The 21,929-nt window shown below is 38.9% G+C and overlaps 2 protein-coding genes across 10 annotated transcripts in view; one reads left to right on the top strand and one right to left on the bottom strand.

Annotated features, from left to right (window-relative positions):
* CACNA1D (calcium voltage-gated channel subunit alpha1 D) overlaps positions 1–5,191 on the bottom strand; it is a 525,137-nt gene extending 519,946 nt beyond the window's left edge. For all 9 annotated transcript variants that reach the window (XM_060402380.1, XM_060402383.1, XM_060402382.1 and 6 more), the window contains exon 1: positions 4,210–5,191. In XM_060402380.1, the coding sequence (XP_060258363.1) occupies positions 4,210–4,348 (139 nt within the window). In that variant the 5' untranslated portion in view covers positions 4,349–5,191. The remainder of the gene's footprint in view (positions 1–4,209) is intronic.
* DCP1A (decapping mRNA 1A) overlaps positions 1–21,929 on the top strand; it is a 42,186-nt gene that overhangs the window by 8,081 nt on the left and 12,176 nt on the right. The window contains exons 4-6 of the mRNA XM_004018383.5: positions 12,686–12,752; positions 17,604–17,742; positions 19,656–19,769. Of these exons, the coding sequence (XP_004018432.3) occupies positions 12,686–12,752; positions 17,604–17,742; positions 19,656–19,769 (320 nt within the window). The remainder of the gene's footprint in view (positions 1–12,685; positions 12,753–17,603; positions 17,743–19,655; positions 19,770–21,929) is intronic.

Genomic DNA, 21,929 nt, shown 5'->3' on the forward strand with positions numbered 1-21,929 from the left:
CAAGGACGAAATTCAGACCCACAGCAGTGAGATCACAGGGTCCTAACCACTGGACTGCCAGGAATTCCCTAGTTTTTCTTTAACACCCCACCCCACCATCCCAAGAGAAAGCTAAAAGCTTACAAAGGAAATGCTTGCAAAACCTGCCAAAAGTTTAGCTTTGGTGATTCTCTTGCACCTTTCGGAAATAGTTTATCTTTATACCTTTTGCCAGCCACAAGACCCCAATAAGGGTTGAGGAGACTGCAGATTCTGTAGTTACTAAGCAAAAATTATATTCCCAGCGCCTTATTTCTGATTCCCCACTTAAAGATGAGGAAACAAGAGTCCCAGAGAAGTTCAGAAACTTGCTCAAGAGTCAACAAAGTTTATAAGTAACAGGCAGAAGTCAAATCTAGGTCTCTTGAGCTTCAAAACAAATGTTCTTTCTACTTTGCTACAACAGTAAAATAACTTATTTCATCAGTCCACTCTCTAGAGCAGTGCTGTCTGTGGAACTCCGTGATGATGGAAATGCTCTGTATCGATGCTGTCTCGTATAGCAGTCATCGGTCAGCCACATGTGACTGTGGAACACTTAAAATGTGGCTGGTGCAGCCAAGAAAAAACAGATATTTAAAGTTTATTTAATCAATCTGCATTTCAATAGCCATATGAGACTAGTGGCTACCATATTGGACACCAGAGTTCTGAAGCATAGATCCATGCAGAAACATACTTGGGCAGCTTTAGATTTGTCTGCCTCTCATTTAATCATTTCTTTTTAAAATTTACAAATGATTTCTAGATGCAAGGGCTGCAGAAGATATCCCTGAGGGTGGGTTTGCCATGGTAACACTCTTTGCTGTGGAATTTAATTTGCAGAAAAGAATTCTATTCTTGGCTTTGCCATTTTCCCAACTGTAACTTTGGATAAATCACTTAAACCACTGATCTGACCTGCTTATCTTAAGAAAGCATCATATATGTAAAGATAATTTATCAGGCACTTACAAATTAAAATATTATAGACTGTGTCTCTATCTTGGACTTAAACCAAGTGGTCTTATTAGTGAAAGATCTTAAAGACTTTATTATCCAGGTCCCCTAATGAGTTGTATATTAGTAAATTAGGAAGACATCAGCCCATCAATGTAGGGAGATGACAGGCAAGCTTATCTACCTCAATCTGTGCTGTGAATTAGAGGGAAGATTTCCCCCCTAAAAATTGTAGCCAGAGGCCTCTCTCATATTTCAGATTTGAGGTTCAAGTTATAATATTCATTTGGTATAATTTCTTACCCAGGCCAAAAAATTAACATAAAATTGATTCTCACCTATTGAATGCTCTAGAACACTTGGCAAAAGCAAATGCAAAACTTTTTTGGAGAGAATATTCTTAATTAAAATTGCCCCAGGATCTTACTGGTAAGCCTCATGGTCCAAAAATTACAATATATACAAAGACATAATTCACAGTCGGTAAAGCTTATGGTAAAACAAACAGCCAGCCCTTCCCAGAAATTTTGGTTAACGATCTGATCAGTTAGAGACTTTAATGGATAGGAATATCAGATATAGATTATAAAATAAAGTGACAGGTAGATTTGAAAAATAGCTAAGTAAAACTTTAAGAAATTAAAATTTAGTTGTTGAAGTAAACTCTCTACCTGATTTAACAGTTAATTTATAAAGACTGCAAAGAGAATTGGGTACCTGGAAGAGACATCTGAGGAAATTATCCAGGATGCAGTCCAGAAAGGGGAAAAATGGAAAATTTGACAGAGAGCAAAGGGTTGGAAAGTCTTAGAAGGTTTAACATATGACAGAGAAGAATTTCAGAATGATAAAATATGTAGAGGGGTTTTTTCTTTTTAAGAGGGAATATTTGAGGAGATTATAACTGAGAATTTTCCAGAATGCATGAAAGACATGTGTCTCGGATTTAGACAATAAAATAAGGCCCCAAGCAAAATAAATAGAAATAAACACAGACTTGGACACATGACAAAATAAATACAGACCTGGATCAAAGGCAAAGACGTAAGCAGCCAAAGCTTCTTGAGATTTTATTATTTAGGAAGAGCGTCAGTTAGACTGACAGCATATTTAACTGCAGCTACTGAGTTTAGAAGACAAAGGAATTTTATTTTCAAGTACTAAAGGAAAAAACAATTAACCATCAATTTAGTAATTGAAGAGAGCAAACTAAGACAATTTTCAACAAAAACATAAGTTAACTCCAGCAGACCTTTGTCATATGCCCTTCCAAAGCAGTACTATATGGTAGCTATTGAATCCTTGAAATGTGCCTAGTACAACTATGTTTTTAACTAAATAAGTTCTTAATTTAGTTTAGTTAATTTATTTTTACCAGTGCTGCTCTAAAGGCTATAGTTCAGAAAGAAGAAAATTGAATACAGAAGTAATTAGGTTTAAGCAACAGTAAAACAAAACAAGCATTGACTGTATAAAGAAATAAAATGCCTAGCTTGAGTAGAGGTATTAAAAAGGTAAAACAAAAATACTAGACAGCAATAATATAAGATAAAAACTTTCCAAACCAAAATATTACGAAGACTGAGGTGAGGGTAAATAAATTGATGACCAGTAGACTTGTAAGTCAAGCTATGCTTTGATCAAAAGATTCAGGGTAATTACTGCAGAACAGAAGTAGGATGTCTTAATTTTAAACTGGTACAAATTGAGATAGGAGAAAAGTAAATAGAAACTATGGGAAATAGCCCAGTTCTAATAAAATGGCAGAAATAAATAAACCAGTAAGTAAAACAAATGTTAAGTGAACTATACTTGACAGTTAAAAGAGATTCTGAGATTGGATAAAGATACAGAATCTGCCAATAATGCTGGTTTCAAAAAGCTTAAAACTCCAAAGCCAGGAAAAGTTGAAAATAAAAGAAGAGGATGATATATGTCAGGTAACTATTAGCCAAACAAGACTGAGGTAGCTGTGTTGATCACAGGTCATAGAATCTGAGGTAGGAAACATCAGGAATAAAAGTTATCCCATAATGACAAAAGAAGTAAATCACCTACAAGAAAAAACAGTTCTGAACTGATACGTACCTTGTATTTGTCAGCATTACACATCAAATGTTTAAAATCCATAGTCACAGTGGGAAATAGAAACAGACCACCTCAGTAATTGACAGATAAGGGAGATAATTTAGTAAGGCTATGGGATATGTAACCCATACAGTTAAATACAGTTAGACTTGGCCTAATGGACAAAGGAAAAAACCCTGCTTCTAGCACTTCAAGGATTTGCATTTTTTTCAAGTATGTATAGAATTTTTATTAAAATTATCAACAAAACAAAAGCTCTCCCCTATGACCTGATTGATCCAACAGCAAAAAGAGAGACATAAACGGCAATATTAGGAATAACATATACTATATATATATGTATATATATGTGTGTGTGTGTATATATATATATATATATATAGCAACTAAGGATAGAGAATAAGAAACCACTGTAAAGAACTTTCTGCCTAGAAGTTTAAAATTTGGATTATATAGACAATTTCCTGGAAAAAGACAGTGTAACAAAACTTAGGAGTAAATGGATTCAATGAAATAATTGGGTCAGTAGTTTTAAAATCTCTTCCATCTCATCTAAAAAGAATGCTGAGAAGAATGTTTTCTCCAGTTCAGTAAGTGGTACTAAAGTAGTCATCCATATAGCAACAGGCCTCTGAAAAAGTAACTATAGGATCTTCACATTTCTGATCTTACCACAGGAACACTTATCGCCATAGAAAGGAAATCGTGCTTCATATTATCCACTATTCCTTCAAGCATTTGGTGAGCCCTGGCTATAAACAACAAAATCTCACTAAGTATGTTTCTCTTAGAAGGTGCTTTCCCCCAAGATCAGTGTCGGGTACTTTCATTTTCATTTCTGTGGGTATCTTTCAGGGTTAACATGGTAACCTGGGATTTGTTGTATATATATGTATATGTACTTGTGACTTAATTATGAGATGTCAAGTCTAACATGCACACAGAGTAAAATAATCACTTCTCTTTTGGCTAAAACCACCATCACACGTTTGTCTAAGGACAGAATGAAGTTTAATGTGAGGAGAGAGGGGACCTAAAGGCATAGACACCCTGTAACCAGCTTAACAGCAACAGCAGATCACCACACCAGGAACAATTGAAAATTAAAATCTTATTACAGTTGAATATTTTGAAAGAACTTACCTCCAAAAATCTGTGTGAAGTACCCCTTCGTTTCCGCTTCACTTGTCACTTTTCCTTTATATCGAGCATCAGTCTCTTGATATAGAGCATTTTTAATTAAAATTAGGTCACTAGAAAAAGCAGGGAGATTCATTTCCATGGCGTTGAAAATGTAGCTGCCAAATGGTAAGTCTTAGTAGAAGAAATACTGTAGTGTGTACGTGTATTTTCCTTGGTCTCTGCTTGGCCTTTCTCAGTTCAAGGGCAAGAGCAGTAGAGATGGTAGGTGGCTATTGGCATTTTGGTGCAAATCTTCAAACTTAAAGCACAATACAGGAAATTTCCTTGCAAGAGTAGTTTTACAGTTTGACAACTCAAAAAAATGTGAGTTCTACCACCAGGCTAAAAGAAGACTTTATAAACAGTTCCTAAAGTTCCACAGCCCATACTTTGTGATCTTTGAATCCAGTACACACTGCTTCTTACGTAGCCTGAAGAGAGGCAGGCAGTCTCCCCCATCAGCAGCAGCTTCTGCGGCTGGTATGATTCTGCAATCAGCGTAAGAGGAAGAAATCTTTGGCGCTGCATTCGTCTGGCCTTCTGAACTGAGATAAAGAAAGAGCCTTGCTGTTGTCACATAACGTAGACTGAAGAGGTAAAACACCATGAAAACAGTGATTTGGACGCCAAGGTTGATCTGGTGACGCTGTTGGGTCAGACATATCAAAAATCTTCAATGCTTCCTAGCTGTTGTAGGTCGCTACTTAGTGTTCCAATAGAGCCTCCATCAGGTACCTTCTTGTTAACTTGAGTCCGTGAACAGTTGAGAATTTCCAAAGCAGATTCTTTTCATTATGTCCAATTACTGGCTTCCCCCACCTCTCCCCAGTAGTGTTTCCAGGTGAAAGCAATTTTTATCATTTATTATTATTATCTTAATTGTAAAGACTTTAAAAGTTGACCATGTGTGCTCTGTTCACGGCAAGCGCTATGCGGCTATAGTGACGATAAATCCCAAAAGCAGAAGTGAAATCCGAGTGTGACTCACTGTTTTATTCAGGGTTACCCATCATTACAGAGTAAAAAGCTTATAAATAGGAATCATTACTTGTGATATTCTTGGGTTTATTTTCCTAGTCCCCCAAAAAGTTTAGTGGTCATTTCGTATGTCTGAATCCTATACTAAAATTACAGTTAAAAGGAACTGTGGAAGCGGTGTTGCTGGTAAATATTTTCGGACTTGATTTAGAGAAGGGTACCAAATTTAAAAATAAACTGAAGAGCTTGCAGAATAGCATTTTTAATTTCCTGGAAGAAGTCTTTTAATCGATGTTTACTAAATAGACATAATTTAAATTTTAGAAAGTGGCTGTTTTTCTGCCATGTTAGTGTTCAGTGGCATTTAAGCATGTCTACTCTTTGGCTCCCAAAAGTTAAGCTGCTGCTCCAACCCAGGTACACTTAGCAGCCTTACTTACAGACTCACAGCATTTCCTCGCCTGCCTGTTTGCCACCTACCACACTGTTGTGTTGTAATCCCAGGTCCAGCAGTCTTTGGCTCTGTAACTTTTCACCTGTATGTGTGTATTCTAACCTCCACCCCAGAGACTTTCTCTTCTGTCTCTTTCCCAACCTTAATTGCTGTGGAGCCACCAGGCTTATTCTTATCTTAAAGGAAATGATCTGTCAAAGCATCTGTTTTTTCACTTGTCAGAGCATGCTTATGTATACATCATCTATTCTATTCTTACAGTCCTTTTGTAATCAGAAGAGTCTTCCTTATTCCAGGGTGAATATTTCTGGTTATGTTCAAAGTACATTTTGTTGTGTTTGTTTCCTGGTCTAGAGGATCTTGGTTGGTGCCATCTTCAGAAATGTTACAAGTCATAAGACCATTGCCAAAAGCTTTATCAAACCCCCTTTTCAGCTTGGCAGCATACTGAGAAAAATCTCCAGCCACCTCAGATCCTTTTAGAAAGTAGGTCAGATCTAACTAATAAATGAATCAAAAAAACAACATGTGCATGAAAGTGGTCCCCAGCTCTGTTTTAGTGACATTTTACCAGATTGCTAGAGGTCTCAAGGGATTTTGTAAAGGCTCCAAATTAATTTGGGTTTTCTTGACCTCGTGTGTGCCATACACCACTCCTGATGAGAAGCAGAATGAGGTATAACATCAGATCATAATTGGCTGCTGAATCTTCAAACAGAACTCTCCAGGGAAACAGATGACTTGCCCTTCAGCTTTTGAAAATTTTGAAAATTTCTCAGCAGTAAATAATCCAACAACTTTGATCTTTGTCAGTTGCACTTTTCATGTGTTCAGAAGAAGAGGGCTGTCATTTGAGAAGCAAGGGAAACAGTTAGATTTGAATATACCTTTCTGTATTTTGATATTTTTTATAGAAGTACAGCGTAAAGGTATTTAAATGTCCTGTCACACCCCCTAACTCTTAAGGGACAGCGAGACTAACTGGGACAGTGGTTAACAGCCACGATACGTGGTGGGTGTCCAGTAACTGAATAGTTTGCTTTCATCTTCAGAAAAGCCACTTACAAAACACGATGCCATTATTATTTACTATAGCAAAATTATACTGTATTGCCAAATGTCTAAATCCTCTGGGGCATAATTAATCAAGGAAAATTATTTCAGGATGTTTTAGCAAGCAGATGGTTGGCAGAATATGTTGGGCCTTAGAGTGTAAGTTCCCTTGAGGGAAGAGTGCTTAGCTTTGGTGTGGAGACAAGGTCTTCAGTGGTTTTAGCTATCTGGTGAACTTGTCTGTCTTTGCTCACAGTGACGGTGACAGGCTCAGTGGCAGCTCCCGGGGCCTCCTTGCCAGTTGCATTCACTGAGCATCTGATATGTTGGCAGACAGAGCTGATTCCTGGATGCGTGTCTGAACCTCCGCATGTCTGCTTTTGGCAGAATTGAGTGCGACTCTTATCCTTTACCCATTAAGCTATCATTATGGCCTCCTTATCTCTGTTTCTTCTGCAGCATGCCTTTGAAAGTGTTTGACTCTTTTTTGGCAGTTTATTTGATAATGCACAAATGTGGAAAATGTGCATCTTATTTCTATCTAATATAGTGTATTTCTTCAAAGGGAAGAGAGTGGGACTTTAGGTAAAGATTTGTCAGAGTAAGTCGACAGCTCTGGTGGACTTATTTTGATTATTGATATGGAATTCTTTCCTAAGTTTGGTTTACAAACTCCTCTGTGAACCTTAAATGCCTCTGCTTAGCCCCCTCAAAATGTGTGTTCCTCTCTGAACCTGATGTATTGCGTATCATCCTTGTGTCCATTAGAGAAAAATTGGTGTCTTTTGTATTTGGTCTCTTGTGTTTTGTGTGTTCTTTTGCCAGGTCAGAAGAGGCATCTTAGAGAAAGATGATTGTGTGTAATTGCCATAAATGGAGTCTTTTCAGAGCCCCAATCCGATTTGCTAGGGGTCAGCAAAGAGTTTTTAGGCTTAAAATCCAAACAAGGCATAACTCATCAATTGGACTTTATCAGAATTAAAACTTTTGCTCTAGAAGGGTCTTATGAAGAGGATGAAAAAAAAAAAAGCTATTGACAAAAGAAAATATTTTCAAACCACATCTGACAAAGAATTGGTTTCTCAACTGAACAGTTTAGAAAACAATCCATTGGGGCAAAAGATATGAATAGACATTGGATTAAAGAGGATGTATAGATGACAAGCACATGAAAAGACATTCTGTATTATTAGCCATTAGGGAAATGTAAATTAAAACCACCATGAGATACCACTACACACCTATCAGAATGCGTAAAATTAAAAATAGAACAGCAAATGCTGGCAAGGAGGCAAAGAGACTAGATGGCTCATCCATTGTTGGCAGGAGTATAAAACTAGAAAACAGTGTAACAGTTTTTTTTTTAAACATGCAACTACTATGACTCAGTAACTATACTTTTGGACCTTTAACCCAGAAAAAAGAAAACTTAGGTTCACAAAAACCTATACACAAACATAGGCATAATAGCCCCAAAGTGGAAACACTGCAGATGACCTTCAGTGGATAAATGGTCAAAGAAACTGGTACATCCAGACCAAGAAATACTACTCAGCAAAAAATAGGAGCAAACTTTTGATGCAAGTAACGACTGTAGATGAATATCCAGAGAGTTACATTGAGTCAGAAAAGTCAGTTTCAAGAAGTTGCATCCTCTGTGATTCCATTTGTAATATATTTCTCAAAAAGGCAACATTATAGTATGGAAATAAAGAGATCAGCGTGTTTGCCAGGGGCCAGAGAAGGGGGAGGGGTGCCAAGGGGGATGGGTGTGGCCATAACAGGGCAAGGCGGATCTCTGTGGCAGTAGAAATGTTCTGCGTCTTGCTGGTATCCATGTCAGTAGTCTGGCTGTAATATTATGTTACAGGTTCACAAGATGTTACAATTGGAAGACATAAAGGGCACACAGTGTCTCTGTTTCTTTTTTACAATATGTATGAAGTTACAATTGTTTCAAAACTGAAAGTTTAATTGAAAAAAATAAAAGCATACCTACCCTTCTTGTGCCAGAGTCATATGAAATGGAATGCAGCCTGGGATAGCAATGAGCCATGCCTGTCCATGTGTTTGCTTTGATGTTTTCAGTATTCCTAGTCTCAGTTCAGTTCAGTCACTCAATTATGTCCAACTCTTTGTGACCCCATAGAGTGCAACATGCCAGGCCTCCCTGTCCATCCGGAGTTTATTCAAATTCATGTCCATTGAGTTGGTGGTGCCGTCCAGCCATCTCATCTTCTGTCACCAGTTCTTCTCCTGCCAGTCTTTCCCAGCATCAGGGTCTTTTCCATTGAGTCAGCTCTTCGCATCAGTTGGCCAAAGTATTGCAGTTTCAGCTTCAACGTCCGTCCCTCCAGTGAACACTCAGGACTTATCTCCTTTAGAATGGACTTGTTGAATCTCCGTGCAGACCAAGGGACTCTCAAGAGTCTTTTCCAACACCACAGTTCAAAAGCATCGACTCTTCGGCGCTCAGCCTTCTTTATAGTCCAACTCTCACATCCGTACATGACTACTGGAAAAACCAGAGCCTTGACTAGACGGACCTTTGTTGGCAGAGTAATGTCTCTGCTTTTTAATATGCTGTCTAGGTTGGTTGTAACTTTCCTTCCACGGAGTAAGCAAGCGTCTTTTAATTTCATGGCTGCAGTCACCATCTGCAGTGATTTTGGAGCCCCCCCAAAATAAAGTCTGCCACTGTTTCTCCATCTTTCTGCCATGAAGTGTTGGGACTGGATGCCATGATCTAGTTTTCTAAATGTTGAGCTTTAAGCCAACTTTTTCACTCTCCTCTTTCACTTTCATCAAGAGGCTCTTTAGTTCTTCTTCACTTTCTGCCTTAAGGGTGGTATCATTTGCATATCTGAGATTATTGATATTTCTCCTGGCAACCTTGATTCCAGCTTGTGCTTCATCCAGCCCAGCGTTTCTCATGATGTACTCTGCATATGAGTTAAATAAGCAGGGTGACAATATACAGCCTTGACGTACTCCTTTTCCTATTTGGAACCAGTCCGTTGTTCCATGTCCAGTTCTAACTGTTGCTTCCTGACCTGCATATAAGTTTCTCAAGAGGCAGGTCAGATGCTCTGGTATTCCCATTTCTTTCAGAATTCTCCACAGTTTATTGTGATCCACACAGTTAAAGGCTTTGGCATAGTCAATAAAGCAGAAATATTTGTTTTTCTGGAACTCTCTTGTTTTTTTGATGATCCAGCAGATGTTGGCGATTTGATCTCTGGTTCCTCTGCCTCTTCTAAAACCAGCTTGAACATCTGGAAATTCACGGTTCACGTATTGTTGAAGCCTGGCTTGGAGAATTTTGAGCATTACTTTACTAGCATGTGAGATGAGTGCAAATTGTGCATTCTTTGGCATTTTTCCTTTCTTTGGGATGGGAATGAAAACTGACCTTTTCCAGTCCTATGGCCACTGCTAAGTTTTCCAAATTTGCTGGCATATTGACTGCAGCACTTTCAGAGCATCATCTTTCAGGATGTGAAACAGCTCAACTGGAATTCCATCAGCTCCACTAGCTTGTTTGTAGTGATGCTTCCTAAGGCTCGCTTAACTTCACATTCCAGGATGTCTGCCTCTAGGTGAGTGATCACACCATCGTGATTATCTTGGTCGTGAAGATCTTTTTTGTACAGTTCTTTTCTGTGTATTCTTGCCACCTCTTCTTAATATCTTCTGCTTCTATTAGGTCCCTACCATTTCTGTCCTTTATTGAGCCCATCTTTGCATGAAATGTTCCCTTGGTATCTCTAATTTTCTTGAAGAGATCTCTAGTCTTTCCCATTCTGTTGTTTTCCTTTTATTTCTTTGCACTGATCACTGAGGAAGGCTTTCTTATCTCTCCTTGCTGTTCTTTGGAACTCTGCATTCAAGTGGGTATATCTTTCCTTTTCTCTTTTGCTTTTTGCTTCTCATCTTTTCACAGCTATTTGTAAGGCCTCTTCAGCAAGCCATTTGGCTTTTTTGCATTTCTTTTTCTTGGGAATGGTCTTGATCCCTGTCTCCTGTACAGTGTCATGAACCTCCATCCATAGTTCATCAGCACTCTGTCTATCAGATCTAGTCCCTTAAATCTATTTCTCACTTCCACTGTATAAGAGATTTGATTTAGGTCATACCTGAATGGTCTAGTGGTTTTCCCTACTTTCTTCAGTTTAAGTCTGAATTTGGCAATAAGGGTCCTCCTTATGCAAGAAGTACTTATATGTAAAACACAGGCTATCTAGCCAAAGTTGTTGTAACTGTAAATGGAAAGTAACCTTTAAAATTGTATAAAAAAGTAAAAGTAAAAATATATTGAGAAGTATTTACAGCAGTTTTATATTTTTTATAATAAAGTTCCATCTATCCATCCACCAGGGTTTTCTCTATGTTTTTATTGAAGTATAGTTGATATACAGTGTTGTATTAATTTCTGCTATTTGGCAAAGTGAGTCAGTTATACACATATGCATTATTTTCTATATTTTTTATATATCCTATTGTTTTTAATATATCCTGGTTTATCTCAGGATATTGAATATAGTGCTATACAGTTGGACCTTGTTGTTTATTATTCACCACTGTTTGGGGGAGCTTTCTTAGCTGTGATCACCATATTGGGAATAAAAGATTGGAAAAGAAGGAGCTCAGCCTGGGCACATCCATTTCACGTGTGAGTAGAGTTAATCATAGACGGTTCTAGGGTGAGTGAGTGTTTTTAAAGCTTTGTTTTACCATAACATGGCATTAATTTTATATTTGTAAATTTCAAGAGACTCAAAGGTTCTGGTGTTTGGTTTTGGAATGTGGGTTAATGAAGTTTTCACTAATTTTTCTCTCCATGTTTGACTGTCAATTTGGAAGGCATTTTGTAGTTAGTTACCAAGTGAAGAAAAATAAAACCTAAAAGTTGCAGGTTAAATTTTATTCAGAGACTTTTCTGAGACCTAAGGCCTAGGGGATAGCCTCAAGTAACTCTGAAGAATGCTGTGCAGAGATAAGGGAGGAGCCAGGACATACAGGAGTTTTTGCTGAAAACATGTAGTCAAACATCGAAATATTACTGCTATTCACAAACAAACAGATACTTTAGGTTAGTGATTTTTGTGCTTTTCTCTATGCGGGAAGATGACTGGGCTCATTGAAATTATTGCTTAGGTAGGCATCTTAGACGGCAGAGCCTGGTGGGCTGCCGTCTATGGAGTCGCCCAGAGTCGGACACGACTGAAGCGACTTAGCAGCAGCAGCAGCAGGGCCATAGTATCCAGAGCGCATAGTTTCCTGTTTGTCTCCATCCTGAATTTCTCTTAGCACTCACCGTGGGGGCGCTGCTGATGGCTTGCCAGCAGGGAAGGACAGCATTCCTTATTACTGGAATGGAAGACACCGTTCCCTTTCCACACAATCATTGTTGTTTCTTAGTTTGTCATGTGTGTCTTAGTCGCAGAGTCGTGTCCAACTCTTCGCGACCCTGTGGACTGTAGCCTGCCAGGCTCCTCTGTCCATGGAATTTTCCAGGCAAAAATACTAGAATGGGTTGCCGTTTTCTATTCCAGGCAGGGGATCTTCCTGACCCAGGGATCGAACACTAGTCTCTTATGTGTCCTACATTGCAGGCAGAGTCTACTAATGTGCCACCTGGAAACTCCTAGTTTAATTGGCAGCATTTTTCCCTTGCTAATACATAAAATAATAATGCATCTTACAGTTTAGTGTCATCTTAAGCTCAGTGAGATCTGATAATGATGTCTGAAACCAACTATCTGTATACTTTACCTGGCCCAACTTTATTAATTTATTATTAAACATTTTGTGGGGAGGCTTTTTTTTTTTTAGAGGAACTGTCAACAGTTTGAGGGTCTGATGGTAAATTCTGTGACATTTTATGGCAATAATATATTACTGCCATATACTCAAGTACTGAAACCTCATTTTTCCTTTTTTTTTTTCAAGTGTCAATATACAGTATCTGGTTTTATGACAAGAATGACTGTCACCGCATAGCCAAACTCATGGCCGAGTAAGTATTTCTGTTACACCATAGATTTTAATTTGTGATACATGGCAGATGAAAAAATAATGTTTCCCCCTTCTCTTTGTTACCAGAGTCCACTAACTCATGTATTTTCCCCGATTTCCTTTTATTGTCAAAGTTTGGAAAAAGGCAGAAAAGCTTAAAGAAATCTCAAATTATCAATAATCCTACTACCACCAGTCTCTTTTTACGTGTACCTTGGGTTGATGTGATTGTTTTTTATTCATTTTTTTTATGTTCACTGAAAGAAAAATGCAAAACAAAAAAGCTATGAGCTAATTTTTATTAAGTGACTATATTAAGGCCTATAGCCTAGGAGGTAGCCTCATCTAATTATTTAAGAGATACTACCTCCAAGAGGAGAATATCTAGGAGAAATATTTACATAATCGGAATCATCTAAAGACTGCTTTATTACCAAACTAGTCAAACAAAAAATGGTATTTAGTGTAGTCATATCAGAAAAAAAGAATTTAAAATATGATCCTCAGCAATAGTAACAAGAATTTTAAAATACTTCTGGAAAAAAATAAAAGCAAAGACAAGGGAGCTAGAGAAGAGAATGCCAATAAAATAAGGATAGGTAAACTTTTTTGCTGAGAAAAACATATAGTCAAGTATCAAAAGATTACTCCTAGTAATAAACAGACATCTCATGATGAAGATTTTAGTGCTTTCCTATATGTGGAAAGATACAAGAATCTGGAGTCAGTGAGATTATTCCTTGGATATGCATCTTAATTATCTATGGGCCAGTATATCCAGAGCCCAGAATATTTCCTGTTTCTCTCCATCCTGAGCTCCTCTCACTGTGTACTCTATGGGTAACTGCAGTGGCCCATAGGCTTGATCCTTCTTGAACTGGAATGGCAGGCAACACTTTTTTTCTTTACATTTCCAGAAGTAAGATTACACTGTACATTGGACTTTTCACGTCCACAGCATTTTTCCAGGACATTAAATAGTCTTCTGTAGTATTTATGTCTGCTTTGTATTCTGTTCTGCAGACAGATCATAATTTAACCAGAGCCTTACTGTTAAACATGTGGTTAGAACCGTCCAGCTGCCTCGCTCCAGAGGGTATTCTGTGTCCAGAGCACAGCCTCACCACCGTTTGCAGTGCACCTGACTTCGGTTCTCTCCAGATTTCCACTGTAGCAGGTGGAGCTGTGTTCAGTAACTGATAGAGAACTCCCACATGCATCCATGGCTACTTCCTTTAAGAGAACTTATTTTTGACACAGATTCCAGGTTTAGAATCCCCAGTCCTCTAATGGGTTATGTCCCAGGAGAGCTTTTATAAATCAGAATCTTGGAATTTGGAAACTAATTTTCATTGAATTGATGTTCTGAGGGATGGTCGTTGTCCTTTCTCAGACTGGCCCACAGAAGCCATCCCTCTGTATTGCTGGTACTGCCATTCTGGTTTCTGGGGATCTAAGACACAGGTGTTAGAGGGGCCTGAGGTACTACCACGCCCTGGACAGAATGCTGCAGTGGGCAGCGAGTTCTGGTGGATTTAAGTTTTCTTTTCAGTTTCTGCCTGCATTTCCTCAGAAATGCTGGCCTCTCTTCCCCCTCCATCAAATCAGAATTCCCTTTGCTCTTCTGCAACATTTTTACCTACATGTTTGGGAGAAAACAGTTTTTTTCTTTTTCTTTTGTCTAATATTAAACTAAATCCTGTTAAACTATAAATAAATAATCAAGCCCACATCCCATTTCCAGCTATATTTGCATTTTAAAAGAAGTGCACATGGCTAAGGCCACATTTTAGTCCAGGACTGCTAACATGTCTCAGTTGGGTTTTTATCTGCTTCCCACTTTGTTTGCTGTAGGTGTGACCCCAAGGACATTGTTCCATGTGAACTTGTGTCAATCATTTGAAAGTGCATTGGCTTTCCACAACCAGACTTCTTTTTAGAACTTTTCTCTTAAAAAAAAAAAAAAGATAAAAGCTACTTTTTACAAAGCCATTTATTTAATGACCACTATCTGTAGTTTTGAAAGGAACAGCAGAGGCAGGTTTTGATAACTTAGAAGACAGAGATTTGTTGATTTTTGGTTATCCTGAAATTTACAGTATTTTTCTTAAATATCTATATTTTGGAGTATGTTAATACATAGACTTTTTCCTGCAGATTGAGAGCTTTTGGGCCCAAATTGAGAGACCCTGGCTCTTTCAGCTCTAACAGTTATTTGCAGGAACCATTTTGAACTGGATTCTCTATCAGTAGGCGGTATCCGTAAAGCAAGACTTCAGATCATACATAAAGCAGAAGATAAAGCAAGGTTCATCTGAAAATACTGTTGTGAACATAAAAATAGGATGAGGAAGTAGAAACAGGAAGCAGAAAGGGAAAAGAAGGGCATTCAGGTTTCCTTCACTAGAGATGCCCAAAAGAGGGGCATTTGCTTAAACTTTCAGCTTGTTTTACTAGAAGCAATGGTATTGAAAGTGATTAGCAAATGCCTGCATGAAACTGTTGATAGTGAGTTTTCAAGTGTCAGGCCTATTTATGGCTGAAGAGAATACCAAATATGTTCACATTAACTTTGTGATAAATGGCGTTCTGGTCACCAAAGATAAAAAGGTTATCTTTGTCTTTCTTTGCTCTGACTTTACCTGCATACAGCCTCTTTTCACTACATATTTCAGAATATCATCTCTGTTAGCCAGAGATACAGGTAAAATTCTTTGGGACATATTGTGCATCTAAATAAAAGTGCCTGCCACTGCCCATTCTGTTAAATATAGTTCTTTCTACCACTGTTTCTACAGCTGCAATATAATAATTCTTGAAGTAAAACATTGATTTATTCCAAACGGTTGTTAATAAGAACTGAGAAGATATATAGGAGAACAGGTAAACTTCTAGACCTGTTCTATAAACAAATCTGGAAATTCTCTTTGATCAGTAGCAAAATTGAAAATTCACTAAACTTGGAAAATGTTGCCTCTCCTAAAGAGGAAATTCAGTCTGCCAGAAAGTGTTTTTAACAAAACCTAGTCTGAATGCTTGCCCATACATAGACTATAAAATTTGGAGAACTCATAGAAGTGAGCCCTATTCCTGATCTTACAAATAGTCTTGGGGCATACTTGGGGGTTTGAGAGGAAGGGAGAGGGGCGGGGCTGTTCTTCCCAGAGTGTGATTGGAAGAGGCCTTAGAGTCCAGAGCTGGGTGTGCCTTCCATGCCGCCAGCCAGTTTCTGCTCTCAGCAGTTTTATAAGGTAGTCCTTTGGGTGGATGAACAGTGGTGATTATTAGAAATGTTTTTCTTTTGAATGAAGATCACAAATCCAGTCCAGGTCAGAGAGAGGTGAATACTAGCATGGGTAAGCCAGACAGTGTAGCAGGTGATGGGTAGACACGGGCTGTTTGACCGGTCCTTGATGGTTGGTGTGGCCTACAACTGAGTATTAAATAATAAGCATTTTTTGGTTTTTGGCTGCATCACTAAGTTTGTAGGATCTTAGTTCCCCCACCAGTGATTGAACCCCAGGCCCTTGCCAGTGAAAGCGTGGGGTTCTAACTACTGGACCACCAGGGACTTCCCAGTTTGGAGAAAGCTTTAAACCCATCCTTGGAGAAGCATAATACATTGTAGCTTGTTAAAAACTCAGAATAATGTTGCTGTTGTTTTTTTTTTTTTTTAATCTGTGTTTAATATTGTTTAATCCGATGTTTTCAAATAAAAGAACCATCACACACACACTAATAGGAGTTCCTAGGCAGGCTGTTTTAAAGCAGTAAACTGACATTGGGTACCCTGTTCTATGCCTCTTAGTCCATAAAAAAAAAAAAGCCTTTTACTATTGAATTGTTTTATTACCTGTCATCATCACTGTCTGAAAGTTTTCAAATTAATTCAATTATCAAGTTGTGACTGTGCCTATACTATCCCATGGCAAGTAGGCCTGTTCATTACAGTTGGACTTGAAACCTGAATGGATGTTTAAAAGAAAAAAGATTCATTATCTTATTTTGTTACATTAATTTCAAGCTTTAAGAAAAATATAAGAAGCAGTAAAACATTCATGTGCTCCCCAGGCAACTTTTAGTTTTTCACATTTTGCTTCAGACTTTAAGATGTGGCAGGGAGAGAGCATGTTCCTAAGAAATTAAACCTCTCAGATACATTTGCAGACCGCAGCCCTTGACTTAGACCTTGACTTTCATGCTTTTTTTAATATATATTTTCAAGTGCAAAATTAGCTTAAGTAACACTAGTCAAAATAAAGAACGTTGCCACAATCACCCTGACCTTAGTTACCCACTTAGTGATTTTTTTAAGGAGACAACAAGGAAAATCTTTTGTTTGCTTGTAGAGTTATTGCTGATTTTTGAAAATTCACCAAGATCTTCATTTTCAAGATGCTAAGCTTTTTCCTTGCTCCCCATTATTAATATACCCTCTCCATAGGAGTGGTTCACCTGAACAGCTTTCCTTTGTCTTGGTGGCATTGTCCATTTTCAGATTTACTTTATTACCAGGTAGTTTGACTGATCCTGAGATAATGTAGGAAAGAGAGAGAAATAATGTGTAATTTAGTAGATTTTAAAAGTATCTACTTCTACCAAATCTGGAAAGGAATTCTGTATTTTTGGCCTTCTAACAGTGAACTATATTGGTTGGTACTGTTGTGAGTGAGATGGTGAAAGTAGTCAGTCATGTCTTACTGGGATGAGGTAGCGAGGCTCTATTCTGTATTGTGAGGAAGGCATTGTTACCATGAGGCAGTCTTCCAGTATCCTTGGAAGATGGACGCCAAAATCTTGGGTCATATTGTGTCAAAAAAGGTCTTTCTAAAACTTGGTTCTCTTCCTCCAGCGTGGTAGAAGAGGAGACACGGCGGTCCCAGCAAGCAGCTCGGGATAAGCAGAGTCCCAACCAGGCCAACGGCTGCAGTGACCACAGGCCCATCGACATCCTGGAGATGCTAAGCAGAGCCAAGGATGAGTACGAGAGGGTGAGGCTGTGCGCTGAGCAGGAGAACCAGAGCAGGGAGGAGACCGGTGGCGGGTCTGGTGGACTGGGGAGGTCACCTCCAGGGCCAGTGGGAATAAGTAGTTCAGAAAGAAGACCTGTCTTATAGATAAGGAAGGGGATGTTCTTACCTCTGAAAATTCAAAGTGTTCTTTTTCTGTTCCTTAAAAATTACTGTGGGAGAAAAGGATTTTGGAAAATAAAAGGTCCCACTTCCTGGGTAAAGAAATGTACATTAGAACCCATGAGATGTTTAAAGTTCTAACAGATTCCTCAATGTCTGTCTTAGAGAATTACAAAGAATTTATGGATCTGTGAAAGTTAATACATAAAAGGCAGTCATTTCTATAATGAATTCATTGATTCTTAGGAAACTGGATGAAGTAAATAAATTTCAAGAACCATTTCTGAGCTTTTAAGTTACCATGTATTACCATAAATTCCCTCCCATACCCTTAATGAGATACGGGTTATCTACATAGATTCCTTCTGTTTTTATAGAGCCCTTTCGGTGTTGTGGTAACAGCTAGTAAGTTGAGAGCTCTGTCACCCATTCCCAGTGAGGACGAGGTCAAGGTGCCACACAGGACAAAAAGTGCGGGAGCTGCGCACTAGAGCAGAGGCTCCAGGAGGGGCCCGCCTTCCTCCTCAGGCTGGGGAGCAAGTCCTCTCCAGGGGGAAGAAAGAGCTGAAGCCTTGTTTCTGTGTGCAGAGCTGCAGAGGAGCTCTAGGTCACATGAGCAGTGTAAAAATCTGACATGAATTCTGGTCAATGCACGTTGCAAAGGTAGACAGTATGGACAGCGCAGTAACTACTGTTGTAAGGGAATTCTGATATGGTATGGAGTGAATAAAATTTCTGTGGTTGGATTAAGACTAAACCTTTGGGGAGTTAGTTAAATCTTTGATATTTCCTTCATAATGTGTTCTTTCTATTTTTGAAGCCATCCATAAATAGGTGGCACTTCCTTAAACAGGAGTATTGTTGCTTGTCTACACTCGCCTGTCATCTAATCATATGGTGTTAGTCTTAGCAGCGGCCCATGAGTTCACGTCTTAGTGTTTGGATGATTTCTTCTCTGCCTCAGATGGTTCCAAATAGACCCTTTATCTCTAGGTAGAGACTTGGGAGATTGCCAGATTCATCTATGCAACAGCTTGGATGAATCTCAAAGGCATTTGCTAAGTTAAGGAAGCCACCATTCCATTTAGATGACAATCTCGAAAAGACGGAACTAGTGCCAGAGAAGAGTCACTGGTTGCCAGGAGTGGAAGGAGGGCACGACTGCATTGGGATAGCACAAGGGAGTTTGGGGAGGTCGGATATCCTGATTTGTGGGTACACAAAACTATACATTTCAAAAGTTAATTTTGAAAGTGAAAGAAATGGTAGCCCTCCAGGCTCCCCTGTCCATGGAATTCTCCAGGCAAGAATTACTGGAGTGGATTGCCATTTCCTTCTCCAGGGGATATTCCCAATCCAGGGATCGAACCAGGGTCTCCTGCATTACAAGCAGATTCTTTACAGTATGAGCCACCAGGGAAGCCTGGTGATACATTTCAAAAGTTAATTTTACCATATATTAACTTAAAAAAAAGTGGAAAAGAATATATAATAAAGTAATGCTGTTTGCTTGTCCTTAAAGGGGTTATAAAAATAACAGTTGTTATGAACACTATTGTCTAAAATCATGTGCTCAACTTTCTAGAAATTTTATTGTCCAATTAATTTCCATATTTACATGCAGGTCCAAAGCAAACATTTGGCATTTGGCAGGGGGTGATTATCCTTGACTTTTAAAATAATATTTCTGTTAACAATAACCTTGAATGCTGTTTTGTAAACCAAACAATAGCAAGTTTTTTCACATGATGTACTTTTCCTTTTAATTTAAGAATCAGATGGGCGACTCAAATATCTCCAGCCCTGGGCTGCAGCCAAGTACTCAGATCTCCAATCTGGGAAGCACTGAGACGCTAGAAGAGACACCATCTGGGTTGCAAGATAAGGTTTGTACAACTCAAGCCCTAGCTTTGTCCACAGTAACCTAACACAGAGTCAGCATTTTGTAAGGGCTTTGATGCAGTACAAGTTTGATACATTGATCATCTGTCAGAGTATGTGCGTATAGGCAGTAGCGTGATGTCTTCCTCTCATGTCATTTTCCCTGGTCCATGTAACTGTCTTTCATCCGGGTTTTGCAGTAGCCTCCTATCTGGTTTCCCAGCTTTTGCCCTAGCTACTCCCTCTCCTCTTCTTGACCCAGGGGTCAAAGTAATCCTGGTTTAACCTAAGTTAGACCGTGGCTTTCCTCCAGTGTTGTCTCATCTCACTCAAATTAAAGCCAGGGTCACGGCAGTAACCCCTAAGGCCCTATCTGATCTGGGCCCCCTACCCCTGGCCTCATCTTCCATCTTTCTGCCTTGTTCCCAGCCTCATAGGCTTTTCTACCTTTTCACAGATGTGTGAGACCTGCCCCTGCCCCAGGACAGGCCTTTGCAGTTATAGTCCCCTTTGCAGTTATAGTCCCCACAGCCTGAAAGACTTGCCTCCTAGAAGTACCTTGCTCCCATTCTGGTGTCTTCCATGTAGGTAGGGGCCTTTCACACCACCCTATTTTAAATAACAGTCCTTCCCTCCCCCTGTTCTACTGTGTTTTATTTTCTTGCAGCTATCAGGGTTTGTGGGGTTTTTTTTAAGATTTTTGATTGTCTCCTCCCCACCAAAATCCAAGTATCATAGTGGGCAGGCAGTTTTGCCTGCCTTGTTTGCTGCGGTATCCTCAGCACCCAGCACTGTAAATATTTGTTGAATGAAATCGTTCTCTTTGTTTTTATTTATTTTTTATTTTATTATTTATATTTTTATGAAGTAATTCTCTTTAAAACTGATGACTTGATAAGTGAACAGATATCAAGTAAAAGCCATAGTTTTTTAAGCTTTTTATTTTAAGACAATTACAGATTCATATACAGTTGTAAGAAATAATACAGAAAAAGTAAAAGCCATAGTTTTTTAAGCCTTTAATTTTAAGACAATTACAGATTCCTGCGCAGTCATAAGAAATAATACAGAAAGATCCATGTCCCTTTCGCCTGTTTACTCCATTGATAACAGCTTGAAAACTATAGTACAATACCACAAGCAGAATGTTAACCCAGTATACCCATCTTGGGCACATTTCCTCAGTTGTTTTACTCATATTCATTTCTGTGGGTATATGCACATGTGTGTTTGCGTGCATGCTAAGTTGCTTCAGTCATATCCAACTCTATGCAGCCCTATGGACTGTAGCCCTCCAGGCTTCTCTGTCCTTGGGATTCTCCAGGCATTGCCCTTCTCCAGGGGACCCTCCCGACCCAGTGATCAAACCCATGTCTCTTATGTCTCCTGCATTGGGAGGCGGGTTCTTTACCACTAGCAGCACCTGGGAAGCCTCATTTGTGTGTGTTTAGTTCCATGCAGTTTTATCTCATGTAGAGCTTTGTGTATCTACCACCACAGTCAAGATAGAAGACTTCATCACCACAAGACTCCTTTGTATTGCCCATTTGTTGTCACACTGACTTATATGTCACACCCTCCTAGCCTTCCTCTGGCATCCCTAACCCCAGCAGTGACTGATATGTCTCCAGCTTTATAACACTGTCATTTCAAGAATTTTCTATAAATGGAATCACACAATATAAAACCTTTTGGGAGTATGTTTCTTCACTCAGCATAACTCATTGAGATTCATTGAAATTGTTGCATATATTATAGTTCCCAATCACTGCTGAGTAGAATTAACATTTTTAACCATTCACCTGTTACAGGACGCATGTGTTGTTATCAGTTTGGGGCAATTGTGAATGACATTTCCATAAACATTTGTATACAGATTTTTGTACACACATTTCCTTTGTTGTTCCTTTGTCCTTTCCGTTACTAAATCGTGTTTGACTCTTTCCAACCCTATGGACTGTAGCCTGCTAGCTCCCCTGTCCATGCAGTTTCCCAGGCAAGAATACTAGAGTGGGTTTCCATTTCCTTCTCCAGGGTATCTTCCCGACCTAGGGATTGAACTTGTGTCTCCTGCATTGGAAGGCAGATTCGTTACTGCTGAGACACCAGGGAAGCCCTAAATTGCCTTTACTCTGGGTTAAATGCCCAAGAGTACAAATGTTGGG

Source organism: Ovis aries, chromosome 19 (genome assembly GCF_016772045.2).
Source record: "Ovis aries strain OAR_USU_Benz2616 breed Rambouillet chromosome 19, ARS-UI_Ramb_v3.0, whole genome shotgun sequence".
Lineage (NCBI taxonomy): Eukaryota > Metazoa > Chordata > Mammalia > Artiodactyla > Bovidae > Ovis > Ovis aries.